At 39.7% G+C, this 21,370-nt stretch overlaps 1 protein-coding gene across 4 annotated transcripts; it reads left to right on the forward strand.

Annotated features, from left to right (window-relative positions):
• Positions 1–555: 555 nt before the first annotated feature.
• On the forward strand, positions 556–20,952 carry ARPP19 (cAMP regulated phosphoprotein 19). Of its 4 annotated transcripts, none has more exons than XM_005659588.4 (4): positions 556–607; positions 850–904; positions 14,924–15,046; positions 18,051–20,952. In XM_005659588.4, exons 2-4 carry the CDS (start codon positions 860–862, stop codon positions 18,219–18,221), a joined length of 339 nt encoding a protein of 112 aa, XP_005659645.1. In that variant the 5' UTR covers positions 556–607; positions 850–859; the 3' UTR covers positions 18,222–20,952.
• Positions 20,953–21,370: the final 418 nt, after the last annotated feature.

Consider the following 21,370-nt stretch of genomic DNA (forward strand, 5'->3'; position numbering starts at 1 on the left):
TGACAAATGAATGGAAGCTGAATTCCTTCATCAGATATTTATTGACTGGTTAGGAATTGCTGGGCTCTTGGAACAAAATATAAGTAAATATGGACGAGGTCCCTGTTCCAAGGTGGCTTATCGGACAGGAAAAGTGACATCAATAAAGTAGTCACAACAAATACTGTCTAATGATAGATAACACTGTGGATTGTTGAGGAACTATACAGAGATGTGAGAACACTTAAAAGATGGGTATTACTTAGAAAAGGGGCTCAGGAACCGCCTGAGACGATGACGTAGGACTGGGGATGTGAAAGATAAAGAAGGTTAAATAAGCGAAGCGGAGTGGGGAGAGACTTGGGGAGCACAAAGCTTTGGGCCGCCCAGAAGAAAGTCTGTGTAGCCGCAACGGGAAAGCGAGGAGGAGAACGGTACTAGACTAGTTCGGGAAAGCTGGAGTCCAAAGACAGAGCTGGCAGGCAAAGGCGGTGAGAAGCGGCTCCACTTAAGAACTACAACTCCCTGGAAGCAGTTGGCGGGCGGAAGTGAGGTGAGGCGCGAGCCGCGACCTTTGAAGGAAAGAAGGAAGTGCTTGGGAGTCGCAGAGCCGGAGAAGCGGGGTAAGGTAGGCACCGGAGCGGTGCGGGAGGGGCGGAGGGGCGGCGGGGCGGCGGGGTGGCGGGCCGCAGTGGCTGCCCGGCAGGCGCAGCCGGGCTGCGTGTCGTCATAAGGTGGCGGCCATTTTTGCGGGCGGAGGCTGCCCGGGTGGGCGCTTGGGGAACGGGGCCGGCGGGCCTGAGGCGGCGCAGCGGCCGGGCGGCCTCGGCCACCCGGTAATCACTTCTTTTCCCGGTGTCTCGTCCGCAGAGGGAGCAGGATGTCCGCGGAAGTCCCCGAGGCAGCCTCCGCGGAGGAGCAGAAGGTGAGTGTGCGCGGGGAGCGGACCCTGGGGCCCAGAAGGCCCAAGGCGGTCGATGTCCAGGGCGGGTCTGGCGGCGGCCTGCTCCGACCATGAGCGGAGGGGCGCGGCCGGTGTGCCCACCCCCCGTGTCTGGGAAGGTCAGACACGCCCGGCCCCGGCGCCCGCAGGAGCTTTGGTAGTTAGCGCCGACGTGGTGCGAGTTGGAATGTTCTCCTTGTCCTGGCTGAAATGTGCCTTTCTCCTGGGGTGTGTCCCATTTTTCCTTAATCCCTCCACTGAATGTGAGCACCCGGGACTCGGTCCTTAACGCTGCGCCCAGGTTTTTCCGGCCTGCACTTGGGTCAGGAACCTTATTTTTTACTCCAAGAACTAACTCTCCAACTACTTGTATTGTCTTCGTGCTCTTAACTCCTGAGGCGGTACCTCGTGTTTGGGCGCTGAGTTAGACCTGGGTTGGAATTTCATGTCCAGTCTTTCATTGTTGGCGGTGTAGCCCTGGTCAGCTGCTAAGCTCTTCTGGCCTCAGCCCTTTCGTTTGTAAAGTAAGAAAAATAGCCCTTGTTTGATAGGGTCGTTTTGAGGCTTGAATGAGGTGAGGAACTTAGAGCTTTGGAGCAGCGTGTGCTCAGAAATGTGAGCCACAGCTGTTCTCATTATGGTACTTGGAAAAAAAATCGAAAGGTTGAAATTAAAAATTTTTTTTACTAACCGTTCATGTCTTTCGTGGAGACAGCGGAACATACTGTAAACTCACTTATAATAACTTGCTGATGTAAGGAGATAGGCCACGGATCAGCATGAGTCATATTACGAATATAAAGGCTTTATAATTGTCTAGGCTAGTGTTCTCTTCCACCGTAATTATTTCTGCTGCCCTGCCTTCCTGGGTACTTGGGGCTGGTCTCCAAAGGTCCATTGTATCGTCTTTCCTAAATTGTTTATGGTGAACTCACCACCAACACTTTAAAAAAATTTTTTAATGAAATTTTACTGAAATTTAATGAAATTTTAATTTATAGTTGATTTACAATGTTGTGTTTCAGGTGTATAGCAAAGTGAATCGGCTATACATATCTATATGTCCATTATTTTTCAGATTCTTTACCCGTATAGGTTATTATAGAATATTGAGTAGAGTTACCTGTGTTATACAGTAGGTCCTTGTTATTCACTTTATATGTAGTAGTCCACTTTCTTAAAGAATCAGAATTATTATCATAAATAAGATTTGTTCTGATACTTGGATTTTGTAAGGGTTTCTGGTTAAGGTTACACCCATGTTCTTAACTAGGCTGGAAATTTGGTTAGTGGTCTAAATCCACTCCATGTGTTCTTTACCATGTTAACTTTTCCTGAATTGAATGGTTCTATTAGGATATTACTTGTAAAGTTTCTGGAGAAAAAAGCAATAGCATAAATAGTAGGCCAAGTCACTACATTATTTGGAAATATTCCATAGAAGCTATGTTGGATATCTTTTGCACTTTGCTGAAAAGCGAACTTTGGGGGCAGTGTGTGTGTGTGTGTGCGTGTGTGTAATTTAAGGATTACAGGCATAACTAATAAGTATTATGTATTATAAAGTATTTATCATAGGGTTCATTATACCTTAGGATTTAGGAACCCAGGAAAAACAACAAATTCAGGTCTGTGGTGTCTTGTCCTAAACACTAAAATGGATCTCAGTTTTCACTTCTGATGTACAATAATGTGCTATGTAACTTTTCCTTACAAGGTTTGTTAGTATGTTGCCAAAGCATAGAGTCTTGACTTCTGCATTGTAAATGCTTTCACTAGGGACAGCCTAATACTTTATTTCTCAAGATGAAGTCTATCTGGAGTGTTTTCTCTGAGTGTCTACATTAAAAATTTATTTCAAGTACTTTGATTTTAAGGCTGCTGTCATCAATACCACAGTGAGTTAGTAATATTATGTCCCTTCTTGAATTAAGGATTGGCTGTAGGTGTTAAATGCCTGTAGCATAGATACCCATCCCTAAACATGAGGAAAATGTGCACAGTCACTTCTCTGTTCCTGTGGGCCAAATCACCTGTTTTCTTCTGTTTGGAAGAATAGTTAGATGACCTAAAAAAAATTAGATTATTGTCTCTGTACCCAATTGACCTTTCAGTTAAAGCCATAATATTCAGCTAAAATGTTTTTATAGTTTTATGGTGCATTAGCCTATTGCCTCTGAAAAGGTAAGGTTAAGAGATGAGCCCAGAATGGAGTAAGAGCTAAGTCACTGTTTATATTTACCTAGTGTGCACCCTTAAAACTGTATAGGCCCACAATTTTTTATTAGATATTGCCAATGTAAAAATAAGTATGAACTCCTATTTCTTAGACCACTCTAAAATTAAAACAAACTGGAGTTCCCTAGTGGATTAGTAGATTAAGGATCTGGCATTGTCAGTGTCGTGGCACTGGTTTGATCCCTTCTGGGAACTTCCTGCAGGCATGGCCAAACAAAACAAAACAAAACCCTAAACTCATAAAACTAAATCAAACTAAATACAAACAAAAAACAGTCTAAATTTTTTAATTTGGGAGTTCCCATTGTGGTGCAGCAGATCTGACTATTATCCATGAGGGTGTGGGTTTGATCCCTAGCCTTGCTCAGTGGGTTCAGGATCCATGAGCTGCTGTATAGGTCGCAGACACCGCCTGGATCTGGAGTTGTTGTGGCTTGGGCTGTGGCATTGGCCAACAGCTATGGCTCTGACTCGACCCCTATCCTGGGAACTTCCATGTGTGGCAGTGCCGCTCTAAAAAGCAAAAAAAACAAACTATGGCATGGTATTTTGCTGAAACTAGATTTCCAATGTATTGAGAATACAGTAGCAATTTTTAAAGTGCAAGAGCTTTTTGAGTATAGCAAGTTAACACTCCCCTAGGCCATATGATGACTCAGTTCTCCCTTTTATTTTTTAATTTTTTAATTTTTTACTTTTTTGTCCTTTTAGGGCCACACCCAGGGCATGTGGAAGTTCCAGGCTATGGATTTAATCAGACCTGTGGCTGCCAGGCTACGCCACAGCAACGCCAGGTCTAAGCGGTGCCTGCAACATTCACCACAGCTCACAGCAGTGCTGGATCCTTAACCTACTGAGTGAGGCCGGGGATTGAACTTGTGTCCTTATGGATCTTGGTCGGGTTCTTTATCACTGAGCCACCACCGGAACTCCTAGTTCTCCCATTTTAAGAGTGAACCCTCTGGTCATTTAACTCTAGCATCTTAGGTACATCATTTACATTTGAAATTCAGCTCTGTTCTTTTCTTTTTATCCTGGATAAACGGAGTCGTGCTCCTGTCTTAATCGTCATGAATGAGAGCTCAGAGGCGCAGAAGTACCACAGCACTGTTTAGATATAACATGGCAATTCAGATGCCCTAGAATATACTTATGTTTTTCTTTTAAACTATCACTGAATTAAAAACAGCATTTTAACAGAGACCTCATGGATCCATCATCCACTTTGAATAACACTAAGCTGAGACATGCATGCATTCTGATCCTGGGAAGACTCAAAACACATAGTTCTGTTTTCACTGTGAGCATCTTAAGCAACAAACCTCCTTTGTTTATGTTTTCTCTCATGGCATCTAACATAGTACCTGGCATTATTCAGAAAATGTTGGTTGAATAAATTTTACTCCAAACTTGTAGGTTGAATCCATTGCCAAAGCACTAATTTTTTTTTAGCATATGGAGGTTTCCAGGCTAGGGGTCCATTCGGAGCTACAGCTGCCAGCCTACACCAGAGCCACAGCAATGCCAGATATGAGCAACATCTGTGACCTAAACCACGGCTCACGGCAACTCTGGATCCTTAACCCACTGAATAAGGCCAGGGATTGAACCTGTGTCCTCATGGATGCTAGTCGGGTTCGTTAACTGTTGAGCCACAGTGGGAACTCCCAAAGCACTATTTTGGTAAAAATGGCAATGCTAGTACAGAACTTTTTATTTTTGTTTGTATTTATTTTTTATCTTTTTGCCTTTTCTAGGGCTGCTCCCACGGCATATGGAGGTTCCCAGGTAGGGGTCTTATTGGAAATGTAGACGCCAGAGCCACAGCAACGCGGGATCCGAGCCGCATCTGCAACCTACACCACAGCTCACAGCAACGCCGGATCCTCAACGCACTGAGCAAGGCCAGGGATTGAACCCGCAACCTCATGGTTCCTAGTCCTAGTTGGATTTGTTAACCACTGCGCCACGATGGGAACTCCTAGTACTGAACTTTTTAAAAAGAGAAAGGTGGTCCATGATAATAACTTAAAAACCTTAGCTTAGACCCTTATTAAGTCTGAATAAAAGTATGGGATGTTTATATGTGTGTGTGTGTGTGTGTGTGTGTGTGTGTGTGTGTGTGTGTGTGTGTATAAACACACATACATATATATAGTTATATATATTTAGTTTTGTATGTATAGTGTCTTAGTTTTTTTTTAAAAAAAGATCTTAGAAACAGGTTTTCTTTTGGGGGAGCGTGAAGAGAAAAAAATAGCTTTATTGCTTTGCCAGGCAAAGGAGGGTTAGAGCAGGCTAACCTCTTAAAGACTGCTCCCTTTAGGAGAGACTGGGAGGTGGGTTTATATTTTTGGGTGTGAAAAATGGAGCTGAAGATAAGGATCAAGGTAGAAGCAAGCTTGCATTGTTTTCAAAGCTGGTGTTCAGTGGTCTAATGATCTTCTTTCTGGAATAAAGAATGTTTCTTTAACACCTTCCAATTGTTGAGGCTTCTAGTTCTCAGCCAAAGCATTAACAAGGAAAGACTCTTTAACAGGAGCTACGAGGGAACTCCCTGAGAGCTTTCTTGAAGATACCAGCCAACCCTGCTAAATTCATCAGACCTGGTTTCCATCAGGCCTCCTTACCGTGGCGCCGTACTGGAAAGAGAGGCTCATCTTGTGTCTGGACTCACTGAAGTTCAGGTTCTTCATTTCTCCATACAGAAGGAATTTAGCAAGAGATAAAGTGATAGGCAAGAAATAGATTTATTAAGATAAGACACTAGTGAGAGACATAAGCAGACAGGCATTTTTTCTCTGCCAGAAAAAGGTTTTCTAGAGATTTTATTATAAGATTCATCAAATTAAGTTAGTAAGTTGTCTTGGGAGAGGCTAACTCAAGTAGAGCTCTCAACGTAAATATTTTTGTCAGTTTAGAAGATAGGCTTGGTGCTTTTGTGAGTAGTAGAAGAGGAAGAGAACTGTTATTTAAATTACTTCATTATGTCATCAGTAAAGAATGAGTAGGGGAGTTCCCATCAAGGTTCAGAGGAAACCAATCTGACTAGTATCCTTGAGGATGTAGATTCTATCCCTGGCCTTACTCAGTGGGTTGAGGATCCCCCGTTGCCAGTAAGCTGTGGTGTAGGTTGAAGACTCCACTGGGATCCTGCATTATGGCTGTGGTGTAGGCCAGCACCTACAGCTTGGGATTTGACCATAGCCAGGGAACCTCCATATGCTGCTGGTGTGGCCCTAAAAAAGACAAAAGAAAAAAAAGTGAATAAAAAATGGTTTCCCATTTTCCCAGTTTTTAAAAAAATTGCAGTTAACATTGGCATTTCCTAGGATTGTTTTAACAGTACCTTTGGTAACCAAAAAGCTCATGATATTTTCATTTTGGAGTACAATTTAGTAGTCTGGTTTCTGTGCAGCTATTGATTCTTAGGAATCTAGAGATAAACTTCAGAAAAGTTTTAAAATGTCTCTTTTTGCTATCTCAGCAGTTTCCTGTACTATAGTGTTTTAGAGTTGCCTCTCATTGAGCAATACTCTAATACTTAACAACTTCTATTCCTGTACTTGTGTCTGCTGTAACAAAAAATACTTCAAGGATCAGCTGATGGTGAAGCTATCAAATGTTTTTTCTGAACTTTTAAAAAAACAGTTGGAATATATTTGTTCATTCAGCAGACTTTTATTGAATATACATTAAATGCCAGACGCTGGGCAAACAACAAGGACTTAATAGTACTATAGAATTTTTCCATAGAGGTTGATAGCAGTACCTTCCTGACAATATCCCAAAGGATTTGTTGGCTTTTGTTACTCTTTTCTACATATTCATCAATCAATGCATCAGTGAACGTGTTGCTGAGCAAATAGAGGAGGTTTCTTAGAGTAGTCAGATTTTTGTATTGCTGGTATTGCTGTATAACTTCCCTACTGAAGGCCAAAAAGTGGTAGCAATCATTCAGACTTACTGTCAAGTCTATGACAGACTATGAAATAATCCTTAATTATTTGCATATCATCTGTGTGTGTGTGTGTGTGTGTGTTTTTATACCTTATATCCCACCTACTTACAGTAAGGATAGCTAATATATTTAAATAGAATAGTTCTCAAAAATGCAAGTGCCTCACATTAATAAATATTAGGCCATTTGCTGATTGTAGATTATACAACAAAGATTATTTGGGGGCATATGTTACTTGTCAAGAGAATAACTATCATTTAAAATATTGTTTCTGAGTTTTTGGGTTTCGTGGTTGGGGAGGTTGTACATCATAAGCATATGTCTCTGTTGTGATATCCTGGGTTTCTGCTTTCCTAATGGGTAACCTAGAGTAAAAGGTCCAAAATTCTAATGATACTTCTCCCCTCTTCCCAAAGGTATTATCAGCCTAGAAACCATTTAGCTAAATGAAGCCAGCATCTATATCTAAAAAGTAAATAAAATTTCTATGTAACACAAAAGCTTCTTGGAGAGTTAAGTTTTGAAACTAGATTTGAGGGTTTTTTTTTTAATCTTTTCAGGGCTGCATCCGCAGCATATGGAGGTTCCCAGGCTAGCGGTCGATTTGGAGCTTCAGCTGCTGGCCTGTCCCACAGCCACAGCAACATGGGATCTGAGCTGAGGTTGCGGGTTTGATCCCTGGCCTTGCTCAGTGGGTTAAGGATCTGGCGTTGTGAGCTGTGGTGTAGGTTGCAGACGCGGCTCCGATCCCGCATTGCTGTGGCTCTGGCATGGGCCGGTGGCTGCAGCTCTGATTAGATCCCTAACCTGGTAACCTCCATATGCCGTGGGAGCAGCCCAAGAAATGGCAAAGAGACAAAAAAAAAAAAAAAAAGAAGTCCTTTGAAGGATGATCAGAAATATGCAGTCACACCAAATTTTGTGTCTTCCTTTGTATTTTTTTATTGACTATAGGGGTAAATTGCTTATTTTATCTGATTTTTTTTTGTCTTTTTTTTTTTGCTATTTCTTTAATTTAAAAATAAAATTTTATTTTATTTTCTATTTTTTATTTTTTTTGCCTTTTTGTCTTTTTAGGGCCGCACTAGTGGCATATGGAGGTTCCCAGGCTAGGGGTCGAATCAGAGCTGTAGTCACTGGCCTACGCCAGAGCCACAGCAACGTGGGATCTGAGCCGCGTCTGCAACCTACACCACAGCTCACAGCAACACCGGATCCTTAACCCACTGAGCAAGGGCAGGGACCGAACCCGCAACCTTATGGTTCCTAGTCGGATTCACTAACCACTGCGCCACGATGGGAACTCCTTATTTTATCTGATTTTATTAGTTAGTGTCCTGTTCTGGAGAATCAGCACTTTGGATAATTTCAAACAGAAAGGGGTAGGATTTGGGGGACTAGGTTATAAATTTTTTTTTTTTTTTTTTTTGTCTCTTTTGTTGTTGTTATTGTTGTTGTTGTTGTTGTTGTTGCTATTTCTTGGGCCGCTCCCGCGGCATATGGAGGTTCCCAGGCTAGGGGTTGAATCGGAGCTGTAGCCACTGGCCTACGCCAGAGCCACAGCAACGCGGGATCCGAGCCGCGTCTGCAACCTACACCACAGCTCACGGCAACGCCGGATCGTTAACCCACTGAGCAAGGGCAGGGACCGAACCCGCAACCTCATGGTTCCTAGTCGGATTCGTTAACCACTGCGCCACGACGGGAACTCCTTTTTTTTTTTTTTTTTTGTCTCTTTTGTTGTTGTTATTGTTGTTGTTGTTGTTGTTGTTGTAGGTTATAAATTATTAAAAAGGATAGATAGCTAAAGGGGGAAATTTTGTTTCCAGAGGTGAGAAATTGCAAAAGGCCTTTGACCCTATAAGCTCAAAAGCCTGGATGTCCACCAACGTTTTAATACCAGTACAAATTTGCTTGTGGAGTATTAACAACTCATTGGGTGGTAGACTGTGTTCCATAGACATTCAGCTCACATTTATCCTTCTCTAAACATTTCTCTGAATCACTACAGTTAGAAGCCTAAAAGTACATTTCCCAGAGTGAATTCCTATAAGGTTCTGCTAATGGCGCTGACACCAGATTAAAAAATATGGGAGAAAGAATCCACTCTGTTTCTGATGATGCCACCAATAATGTGCAGACAAAAGTAGCTCCTGTGAGCTCCTGCAGAAGGGTATTAAACACATGATCAAGGGTTATTGTAGCAGCTACATGAGAGGATGCTGTGCTCAGAATAGTGGTCATTCTTATAGGGTCAAAGGCTATTGTGAACAGTGCTGCAATATGAACAGAGGGGTGCATGTATCTTTTTCATTGAATGCTTTGTCTGGATATATGCCCAGGAGTGGGATTGCTGGATTGTATATTAGTTCTATATTTAGTTTTCTGAGGTACCTCCATACTGTTTTTTCCATAGTGGTTGTACCAATTTACGTTCCCACCAACAGTATTGTAGGAGGATTCCCTTTCCTCCACACCCTCTCCAGCGTTGTTATTTGTAGACAGTCTGACTGGTGTGAGGTGGTACCTTGATTTGCATTTCTCTAATAATTAGTGATATTGAGCATCTTTTCATGTGCCTGTTGGTCATCTGTATGTCTTTGGAGAAATGTCTATTTAAGTCTTCTGCCTCTTTTTCAATAGTGTGTGTGTGTTTCTGTTGAGTTGTGTGGGTTGTTTGTATATTTTGGAGATTAAGCTCTTGTCAGTTGCATCATTTGCAACTATTTTCTCCCATTCCTTAAATTGTCTTTTTTTTTTTTTTTAATGGTTTCCTTTGCTGTGCCAGTTTGATTAGGTGCCATTGATTTATTTTTATCTTCTTCTGCTTTGGAAGACTGACCTAAGAAAACATTTGTATGGTTGATATCAGAGAATGTTTTGCCTATGTTCTCTTCTAGGAGTTTGATGGTGTTTGTCTTAATAAGTTTAAGTCTTTAAGCCATCTTGAGTTTATTTTTATGTAGAATGAGGGTGTGTTCTAGTTTCATTGATCTACATGCAGCTATCCAGTTTTCCCAGCACCACTTGCTGAAGAGACTTTTTCACATTTTATATTCTTGCTTCCTTTGTTGAAGGTTAATTCACCCTAAGAATGTTTTTTATGATCCATTAAAAGTACAGTAGATGTCTTAATGGTATTGACTACATTTTAAAAATGCAGCCTTAGTTATATTTTTTCCCCTTTTGATGTTAAATGCAGCTGAAATTCTAAATCTAATTAAAAGTTGCAACTAACAGGAACTTGCCATTGTGCTATGTATTTGGCAAGAAAGTTAAAGAATTAATTTGTCTTTCTAGGACACATTATAAATTTATTGTAAATCTAAATGATATTTTCAGCTGTAGGTGCTTCTTTGCCCAAAATATTTTTCCATAGTAAACTGTTTCAATTTAATTGAGTTCAATTAATTGAGTTTCAATTCAGAGTTCCCTGACGGCCTAACAGGTTAAGGTTCTGGTGTCACTGCTTGTTGTTCTGGTTCCCACTGTAGCACAGGCTTGATCCCTGGCCCTGGAAATTATGCATGCCACAAGTGTGACCAAAAAAAAATTGAACTGTTTGATTTAATTGGATATTATATATAAATATAAGCATGAATACATTCCTTATTAAGAAAATAAGGGAATAAGATAAGATGGTGTGTTGTGTACAACTTTTCCCCTCATATATAAAATGCATAATATAGGGGATGGAGTTCCCATCGTGGCTCAGCAGTTAGTGAACCCAACTAGCACCTGTGAAGACGAGGGTTTGATCCCTGGCCTTGCTCAGTGGGTTAACGATCCGGTGTTGCTCTGAGCTGTGGTGTAGGTCGCAGACGCAGCTCTGATCCCGAGTTGCCATGATTGTGGTGTAGGCTGGCAGCTGCAGCTCTGATTTTCCCCCTGGCCTGGGAACCTCCATATGCTGTGGGTGTGGCCCTAAATAAAGAAATAAATAGATAAATAATAAAAATAGGGGAAACCTGCAGAAATAGTAGAACTAGTGAAAGTTACTAACCCATACTAGAGATTTTAAGGAGTGAATCTTAGATACAAAGAACTGATCATTCAAGTCAAACAAAGAAATGGAGGGTTCTCTTCCCAGCCCCAAGAAAGCTGGATGGTCTTAGTGGAAATGTAGGACTTTGTTAAGATCCTTTAATTTGAAGGTACTGGAGCTGAGAGGCTGTAATCAGATTGAATTCCTTTTCAACCAATGTCCAAGTTTAACATCAGCAAATTTAAAAAATAGCTGTACAGGGGAACCCAAGAGTAGACCCCTCCCAATTCCACTTTTCAATTATAGCATTACAGATACCCTGGGGGTATGGTAGGGAAGAACAGCTGCTGTGGTGACCCAGCCCACTTAGACAACTGGAAAATTTACATTATTTTTTTAGCTTTTCTACACTGTAGTCATATCTTATAAAGTGGTTAGCTTCTAAAATTAGTAAGGCAAAAATCACATATAACTAAAATCACGCTTGAAAAATCCCACTGAAGTCATGATTCCTATGGAGATTGTCCTATCAATTCTTGGCAGGTGAGGTAGTAGTCACTTTTTTGTCTAGTTAGAATAGATGGCTGGGCTAATCTGCAGTTGATTACCAGCTAAGATAGTTGACTTGTGTTGTAGGGGCTGAGTTATTTTTTTTTTCTTTATTTATTTTTCTTTTTTTTTTTGTCTTTTTGCCTTTTCTAGGGCCGCTTCCCGAGGCACATGGAAGTTCCCAGGCTAGGGGTCCAATTGGAGCTGTAGCTGCCGGCCTACACCACAGCAACAGCAACGCGGGATCCGAGCCGCGTCTGTGACCTACACCACAGCTCACGGCAACGCCGGATCCTTAACCCACTGAGCAAGGGCAGGGACCGAACCCGCAACCTCATGGTTCCTAGTCGGACTCGTTAACCACTGCGCCACAATGGGAACTCCCGGGGCTGAGTTTTTAAACACTGGAATGATAAGCAATATGTTTATCATACTGTTTATACTTACACTCTGAAAGGTACATAGTCAGGGATTGAGACCACCATGTGATGAATTTGCAGCACACACCTGACATTTGACCCCTCCTGAGGGCATACCCTTTTTGAATGGAATGACTGGCAGAATCACTGATACTATTTAGAATCTCTCTTTGGCTGAGCATACATAGTTGAATTTCTTATACATCAAGTGAGAAAATGATGTGACCACTGTAAAAAAGGTGAAAATTGAGGAGTTCCCATCGTGGCGCAGTGGTTAACGAATGTGACTAGGAACCACGAGGTTGCGGGTTCAATCCCTGGCCTTACTCAATGGGTTAAGGATCTGGCGTTGCCGTGAGCTGTGGTGTAGGTTGTAGACACAGCTCGGATCCCGAGTTGCTGTGGCTGTGGTGTAGGCCGGCGGCGGCTACAGCTCCGATTCGACCCCTAGCCTGGGAACCTCCATATGCCGCAGGAGTGGCCCAAGAAATGCCAAAATAGACCAAAAAAAAAAAGATGAAAATTGAAATATATAGAGACATGGAAATGCAGCATTAAAAGAGGATAGTAGGACATCTGAAGTAGAAGGGAGAATACACATAAAAGAAGCCCCATAGAAAAGTGTATTTGACAGAAGCAGCTTTATTCTCAAAATCCTCCAAGGCAAAAAATGAGAAGACATTATAACACAAAAGGAAGATGTTCAAGATAAAAGGTTAACAATCCATAAGGTAAATAAAGTTAATTATAAAACATATATGAACACACTTTTGAAGAAGATATACGCAAAAATTATCTGAAGTTGTTTCTTCAGTTCCAGTTATTACTTGGTGCTGTATAATAGCAGTAGACTTGGCATTTATAGATAACATTTCTGCTTTTTGCCTATCATAAGTAATCAGAAAGAATTTAGTTATGCAGAGGTATGTGATTTTTGCTGAGCTCTCTGCAGAAATGAGTCCATTAGGTAGAAAATATGCCTTGCCATTTCCAAGCCTCCCTTCTTTAGGCAGCTCTGTTTTTCTTGATTCTGCACTACTTTGCATGAAGTGATAAACACTGCTTCCTTATAAAAATACCACTCTTGGGAAGAAAGTAGACTCCATCAAGACTGGTTTTAAAAGTAGATCGCCGCTGTTGCCCCGCGCCTTGAACAACGTAGGGGAGAGTTGCACTGACATGAAGTGCGAGTACGACCCATGCACTGACCTCTTCAAATGCTACCAGCAATGTGTTCAGAAAGCAATAAAGGAGAAGGAAATTCCCATTGAAGGACTGGAGTTCATGGGCCATGGCAAAGAAAAGCCTGAAAGCTCTTCTTGACCTTGACAGTCACCTTGAAAATGGACTCCTCAAATCAGGAAATTGAAGACCCTGGATTGTGTCAATTAAAGTGGTGAAGATAGGAGATCTATTTGATGAGTTTAGGAGGGAGGAGTTTCCTTCCTGATATTTTTCTTTCACTTGTAAAAGATGATGAATCATCACTCTTTGTTTAGATTTCTGGCTTTGGCATCTCACCAGGAACTCATGTGCTAAATGATGGGATTATTTGGGATTATGGTTGCAATACCTGTCTGGGATCAGTTTTAAATATATCTTGTATGTAAATGTAGTTAAGATTGTCTGGACGATCATGGTTGCCTTATCTCTTGAGTTAGGCTGTAAAGGACTTTATATATGTACACCGTACTGGGGTAATTTTTCATGGAAGCAATTGGTTATAATCTCTTTTCTCTCAGGGAGCTGATGCTCTGGAAAGGGTTCTCAGCAGTTTTATTTTTGGTATAGTAATTTAACTGAAGATTGCTGGTGGGCTGGGTTATCAAAGAAGCCAGCTTTTAACAGTTCCCTGCCTTAATAAGAGGTGTCAGATCTCCTATTAAGATGTGAAAGCTTCAAGAATGCTGCTGTGAACACCATTTTCAGAGCCCAAGGTATGGTTCAGGAATTAAGATGCTTGGAGAAGCTATGGAGGGAGATCCTAAATTGCAAAGCTTTGCTCTTGACAGCTTTCAACTTAAATCTGTAAATCTGTGTATTAAGTCAACCTGTGTATCAAAAATGCCAAAATGCTGCATCTGGTTAAATGGAGGAAGAAAAGTTTGCTTTATTTGCCTTGTTTACCCACACTGCCCTGTAATACCTGTAATCATGAAGATGTAGTAAGTTGTAATATTCATTTCTACCAAAAAACAAAAACAAAACAAAACAAAAATAAAAAAATAAAAGTAAATGGGCTTAGGATAGTGACAGGCCTTGGTCAGAAAGCATGTTTTTGATACATTAAAGAATAGAATCTTTGGCATGAACAGTGTTCGTTATTAAATATAGGGAGAAATTAGGCAGTAAAATACAGATGTAAAGATGGATGAAGATAATATTCCTCTCCTTTAAAAATAAAAAGGTCTTCATTTAGTTATTCAAGGAAAATATGATGGTAAGTTAACAGGAGGTCAGAAAGATTTCTTATTTTTAACAGTATTAATTTATGATGGTTCTCTAAATATAGGCAAAGAGCTGATGCGTTCCATAGAAGGTGACTAACTATAAATGTATCATACATGACTGGAAAGTAATGGCAAGCAAGACTTCAGAGCTGAGCTCTTGATATTTTTATCCAGTGTGTGGGGTGTTACACATGCATCATAGCTATAATAGAGCTATCACATGGATCATTTGAAAAACAAGGCAGAGATGTCTTAAAAGCCTCTGTGCTTGATTTCTTAGTCAGATGCTGCATTTTTTGGCATTCGACAACTAAAGTCAGAGTCCAGATATTTAAAAGGTGGAATTATCTAAAATAACTGAATTATAATTTTAAAGTGATTAATATAAAATTATTTTAGGAAATGGAAGATAAAGTGACTAGTCCAGAGAAAGCTGAAGAAGCAAAATTAAAAGCGAGGTATCCTCATCTGGGACAAAAGCCTGGAGGTTCAGATTTCTTAAGAAAACGATTGCAGAAAGGGGTAAGTTCTTATGTATAATCTTCAAATGCTTAAGCCCTAAGAACTCAGTGTGCCTATAGAGGTTGAAGTGGATGGAATGAGTGTCTCTGTATATAGTTCTGTGCCTTATCACCAGATGTGTGTGTGTGTGTGCTTATGTGTGCATTTATATGTGTATACATTGGCTATAGTTACATAGATTATTTTCTCAAATCAAATTGCAAAAGGATTTTTTTTCTAGCTTTATTGAGTTAAAATTGACATATTATGTAAGTTTAAGAGTGTTGGGTGTGATGATTTGTTACATGTACACATTGCTAAATGCTTACCATAATAAGGTTAGCTAGCACATTTTTTACCTTGCATGATTGCCATTTTCTTGTTATGGTGAGTACTTTAAGACTCTATTCTCATAGCGGTTTTCAAATATACAATCCAGTATTCTAAACTGTAATTACCATGTTGTACCAAGTCTCATTTCTAAATGGTCCCATCAGGAGTGGTTTTACTATGAAATAAATTACATAATCTTTAATTATTTGGATTTGGGATTTGACTGATTATTAGTGTTTAGGAAAATTTTTTTCCTTTGCTAATTCAATGTTTGGGCTGTTGTCTCATTTTTCTTTAGCTTCAACTATTTATGACTTTTTAGTATCTTCAAGTTAGAATTTATATACATTGTATCTTAGAGTTGGTCTTATAGATGTAAATAGCTGTCAATAAGAAAAATACCACTTGAAAAAAGAGAAGAAAAAAAGAAATTTTAAAAAATTGTCACTCGAATCAAGAAATAATTATATAGAATTTGAGAAAGGAACTCTTGAAGAATTCTGTTCTACCCAAATGTCAATGATAAAACACTTCTATATTGGGGAAATGAAGTCTTATATTCAGCTATATAATTTCTTACAATGTTGAAAGAGTTTGATTTTTTAAAAATTTCTGCATCACGGGGTTTAGTTTTCTGTTGTAACAGCAAACTGGCAAATTTTGTTAGTATCTTTAAACAGTTTCTTCTTAATTTGGGAGGGTTGGTTAGATATCCTTTTATATTAGATCCCTTTCTGTTTGGTTGCACTTGTTATTTATTTGGATACCTATTTTTAGGTTTTTAACAATATAATATGTGGTGGGATATCAAGCTGCAGTCTGGCCCATATTTTTTCATATTTGTGAAGTCCCAAGAAAACTGAGGGCCCAGTTTCAAGAAACATGACCTTAAAATTAAATACTGTCACTTTGATGATCAATTAGTGTCAGTGCAATTGTGAATACTGATGTAAGTGTGGCCCTTAAATTGAGGTGGGAGAAGCACTTTACAAGAGAGTCATCTAGATGATGCAGAATGTGTTTGTTAGTTTTTAAATTTTTTTCACTTAAAACCCCACAATTTAAGAGTTATTAAAGACACGTAATATTGCCTTTTTGAACTGTTTCTTTTCTAATATGAGAAACATTAATCTAGTTCATTCCTCTCCCTAGAGCAGTTGTAATTATTAAGCATTGGTTTTTCTCTAGTCCCACTAACTAAATTTAATTCCTTTCTGCAAGTAAAGTAGCCTAATCTGTAGTTAAGTCAGATCCCCTTATGATGAACCTTTGGTTGCTATAAAATAGGTATCATTAGAAACTGACTTTATTACATTGGAGAAAATCTGCCTAAAATTTGCACTGTGTGTTGAATTTCTCACTTAGTGCTTTTGACTCTAAAAAATTTGGCAGGCCGCTTTCTCTTTTAGAGGCTACTAAGCTTCAGCAGTAGCTCTCTAATATAATACAGTATGTCAGAAGGTTCTGAGATTTTTTTCCACTACACTGATTTTAAAATGTGGAGAAAGGAACTTCTATAACACATTCAATAATGAAAAGCTGAGCTCCTAAAAAACAAAACAAAACAAAACAGGGAGAAAGGCCTGGTCCAAGTTTCCTACTCAATGTGTTACATGTATAATGACACATTAAAAGCACTTTCTAACTAGATCTTTTGGCTTTCGGCCAAATGCTTATCAAAGAATAGTCCCTGAAGGGAGGCAGCCAGTCAGACCTTTTCCCAGGCCACTCAACAATCTTAAACTAGGTTGTAAATTCCTGGCTACTTGATTGAACCACTTGAAGTATCCCTGAAGAAAATACATTTTTTCCCTTTTGTCCTTTGTCAAGGCTCTCATCTTATATCTGGATTGTTCTCTCTGGCCTGCACTATAGGCAGAGGTTAGGTTCCCCTTCTTTGAGTAACTATAGCATTTGTATACTTAAAATAGTACAATAATGGATTTACTTGGATGTTGTCTATCTGTACCTCTATAATTCACACAGTGCCTCATGTGTAGTAGAGCCTGCACTCAGTAAAGGTAGACTAGACATGAGAGGTGGAAGTGGAACTCAGGCAAATTCATCTGTTTTTACTCTGAAACAGATTAGCTCGTGTAGATATCTATATAAGGCTGATCTTTAGCTCCACAATTTGTTTTAGTGATAAAGTATGTGGTTGTTACCTTGTTAATCTTTCCAACTAAAAAAGCAATTGTACTTAAAAATGTGTCTTAGGTGAAAAATGGTGGTGCAGGGTAGGGATGTGTATTTTAGTGGTAATTTAATTTCTAATAAAAGACTTAACTGACATTACAGGGTCACATCTACATCTTTTTTTTTTTTTTTTTTTGGCCTTTTTAGCTATTTCTTGGCCTGCTCCCGCGGCATATGGAGGTTCCCAGGCTAGGGGTCTAATCGGAGCTGTAGCCACTGGCCCATGCCAGAGCCACAGCAACGCGGATCCGAGCCGCGTCTGCAACCTACACCACAGCTCACAGCAACGCGGGATCGTTAACCCACTGAGCAAGGGCAGGGACCAAACCCGCAACCTCATGGTTCCTAGTCGGATTCGTTAACCACTGCTCCACGACCACTGCTCCACGACGGGAACTCCCACATCTACATCTTAAACCAGTGTAATTGCATATGAAAGCTTTTAAACTCTAGTCTAACTTGTGTGTTTTGTTTTTTTTTTTTTTCTTTCCTGTAGCAAAAATATTTTGATTCTGGGGATTATAACATGGCTAAAGCAAAAATGAAGAACAAGCAACTTCCTACTGCAGCCCCGGATAAGACAGAGGTCACTGGTGACCACATTCCCACTCCACAGGACCTTCCTCAGCGGAAACCATCTCTTGTTGCTAGCAAGCTAGCTGGCTGATTAAAAGAGCTGAACTGCATGAATCTTCTAATTCCCATTACTTCTCCTTAATATGTTACTTCTCTGCTTTTTATTTCTTTTCATTCACTAAGTCATTTTAGAGTGACGGCTTTGCAGGTAGCGGTAGTGTGTGCTACTATTGTAAAGGAATATACATGTGTAGAGTTTTGATTAGTTTAACAGTGCACTGATGAGAAGAACATGTTAGAGCAACATAAAGTAATCTACTTGAAAATAATTGTATATATTACTTAACTCTTAGTGTAAGGCTGGTTCCAACAAGTAACAAGCAAGTTTTACAGTTTTAATGTTTTGGCTTTAATTCATCTGAAGTATAGCTTTGTATGTTACTCTATTTAATATAACCTCTGTAGTATGATTTCTTCTGTATTTTCCTTTTGGATTTTGTAAAACAGACGTTTAAGACCACAAGTTAGAAGAAGGTCACATATTTCAAACACAAATAGATGGGGCTCCAAAAGATTTGTATCCTTTGCTTGAACTTGAATGGCCTTAAATCTGTTACAGCTTTAACAATAGAATTTTACTTGGGCAATATTTGCCCATTCTGGTGTAACTTACGTGATTCTCAAGCTTAACAGCTGCTGTTGAAGCTAGCATTCTTACTCAGTTCTGTAGTGTTAGAAGACCTTTTGTTGTTGAAGATGTGAATGAAGTGTGCATGTGCATCGACTGTTGAATTCACTTGTGTGCCATTTTTGTAAATACAATATTTTGCACAACCTCTCACAAATGTCTGTATTAATTTTACATATTAAAAAGTAGATGAAGGGAGTCCTGTGGTGCAGCAGGTTAAGGATCCGACATTGTCACTGCAGTGGCTCGGGTTCAGTTCCTGGTCTTGGAACTTCCAGCTGCCATGGGCACAGCCAAAAAAAAAAAAGTAGATGATGTGCCAACCAGAAGCACAAGAGTTCCTACACAAAACTGTATGTCATTAGAGCTTTTGTATAGTAAGAATAGTTTGCAATCTTTGGGTTATGGACTACCAAACTGAAATCTTTGCTCATTCTGCCATAGACTTTAGCTTTTTGATTCATTATTAATATCCATCACATTCGGTGGCCTTGTGCAAATACGATATGTTGCTTAAGCATATCTTTTGTCCTATGCAGAACATTTCTTTTGACCTTTATGAAAATTACAATTCATGTAATTTATATAAACTTTTTAAATGTAGAAACTTTATTTGCGTAGTCAATTTTGGGGACACTAGAATAAAATACTTTGCCTCCTGTGGCCCCTTCCTTCTTTTTTTCATGCTTCTTTGATTCACATTTTGTTGGGCTGTGCTATTCAGTCTATTCAGAGCATAGGGGCGTCTATATCTTTACTGTTGAAATTTGCTGAGTGCTGTATTTTCTAACACAGTAATGATATATTCCTTACAATTTCTCAGCTGTTAATTAACCACTCTTAATCCTATATTATTACTAATATTTGACAATTGTTTAAATAAAAGGAACTTCATAATGAAACAAATACTTGAGAAGACTGGCCCAGGAACCTATGTCAGGATGAGCTGAATTTTAAGTAATTATAATGAGCTGAGTGGATTAGGCTTGTGACAGAGTAATTTACATGATAGGTGGAACATATTCATTATTTAGTTATTTTGCCTCTATACATGACATTTAATAAAATATAATTTAATTTTACTTGTGGTTCATCTAGTTAGTAAGAACTTAGTAATTAGCAGACATTACTGGGACAGATTTACTACTCTTGTAGGAGCCCTTTCCATAAGTTGTGATGCTGTAGCCTGATGATGAGGATCCGTAACCTGAGATGATAGTACTTTTTTCTTCATCTTTGATTTGTGCAGGGCCTCCCCTCTTTTAGATCTAGACATCTTTTCTGAATCTTGGCTCCATTTGTATACCTGATTTTCTATGCCCCCAAATAACTAGGGGGTGCCTTGAGCATTGCACCTGCACTTAAAGGCTGCCTAACACTCTGAGAAAAGCTTGCTGAATATCTTCCTGCTCCACCCATCCCGAAAGGTAGAAAACAAAATCAGTAATGTTAATTTGTTATTATAAAATGGATTAGTTATATATAAATACATTTGTAATGGGAGTAAGTTCGTTAGTCTAAAGTATATTTAATCATTATACAATTGACTTAGGAAATACCCAAAGTCAAATTTCTTTAATGACAGTTTGCAAGCTATCACCATTAAATTCAGATGATTAGGAGTTCCCGTCGTGGCGCAGTGGTTAACGAATCCGACTAGGAACCATGAGGTTGCGGGTTCGGTCCCTGCCCTTGCTCAGTGGGTTAACGATCCGGCGTTGCCGTGAGCTGTGGTGTAGGTTGCAGACGCGGCTCGGATCCCGCGTTGCTGTGGCTCTGGCGTAGGCAGGTGGCTACAGCTCCGATTAGACCCCTAGCCTGGGAACCTCCATATGCCGCGGGAGCGGCCCAAGAAATAGCAACAACAACAACAACAACAGCAAAAAGACAAAAGACAAAAAAAAAAAAAAAAAAAAAAAAAAAAAAATAAATTCAGATGATTAATGTGAAAGATCAAACCATGTTATTCTTGATTATGGTAGGACTCCTACAGTGTTTTGCAAGAAGTGATGTAATCTCTGCCTGAGTTTTAGTTTGTAAAATATGATGTAATATTTAACCTACCTCAAAACTTGTTGAGGATCTGTGAAATACTAAGTGCCCAAAATAAAATGTTGATTGTCTTTTTACTAAAGGCAAATTTCCTCTTTAAACCAACCTGCCTTCTGTAATGTCACAGTGGTTAAAATCTCAGGATCTTTGATCAGGAAAGACCTGCCATTTAGCCATAGGTATAACATGTAGGTGTAATTGCTTAGCTTCCATTATTGGTGCTTGGGATAGGCATTTTACATTTTCCTTTTTTTTCTTTTTTCTTTTGGCTTTTTAGGGCTTCACCCATGGCATATGGAGGTTTTCCAGGCTAGAGGTCTAATCAGAGTTACAGTTGCCAGTCTACACCACAGCCACAGCAACGCCAGATCCAAGCCACGACTGCGACCTTCACCACAGTTAATGCCAACGCCGGATTCTTAACCCACTGAGCAAGGACAAGGATCAAACCTATCTCATGTTTTCTAGTCAGATTTGTTTCTGTGCCTCGACAGGAACTC

Source organism: Sus scrofa, chromosome 1 (assembly GCF_054392235.1).
Source record: "Sus scrofa isolate SSC_HxYL_T2T_F1_AM1 chromosome 1, Sscrofa_HxYL_maternal_Yorkshire_Landrace_v2.0, whole genome shotgun sequence".
Classification (NCBI taxonomy): Eukaryota; Metazoa; Chordata; class Mammalia; order Artiodactyla; family Suidae; genus Sus; species Sus scrofa.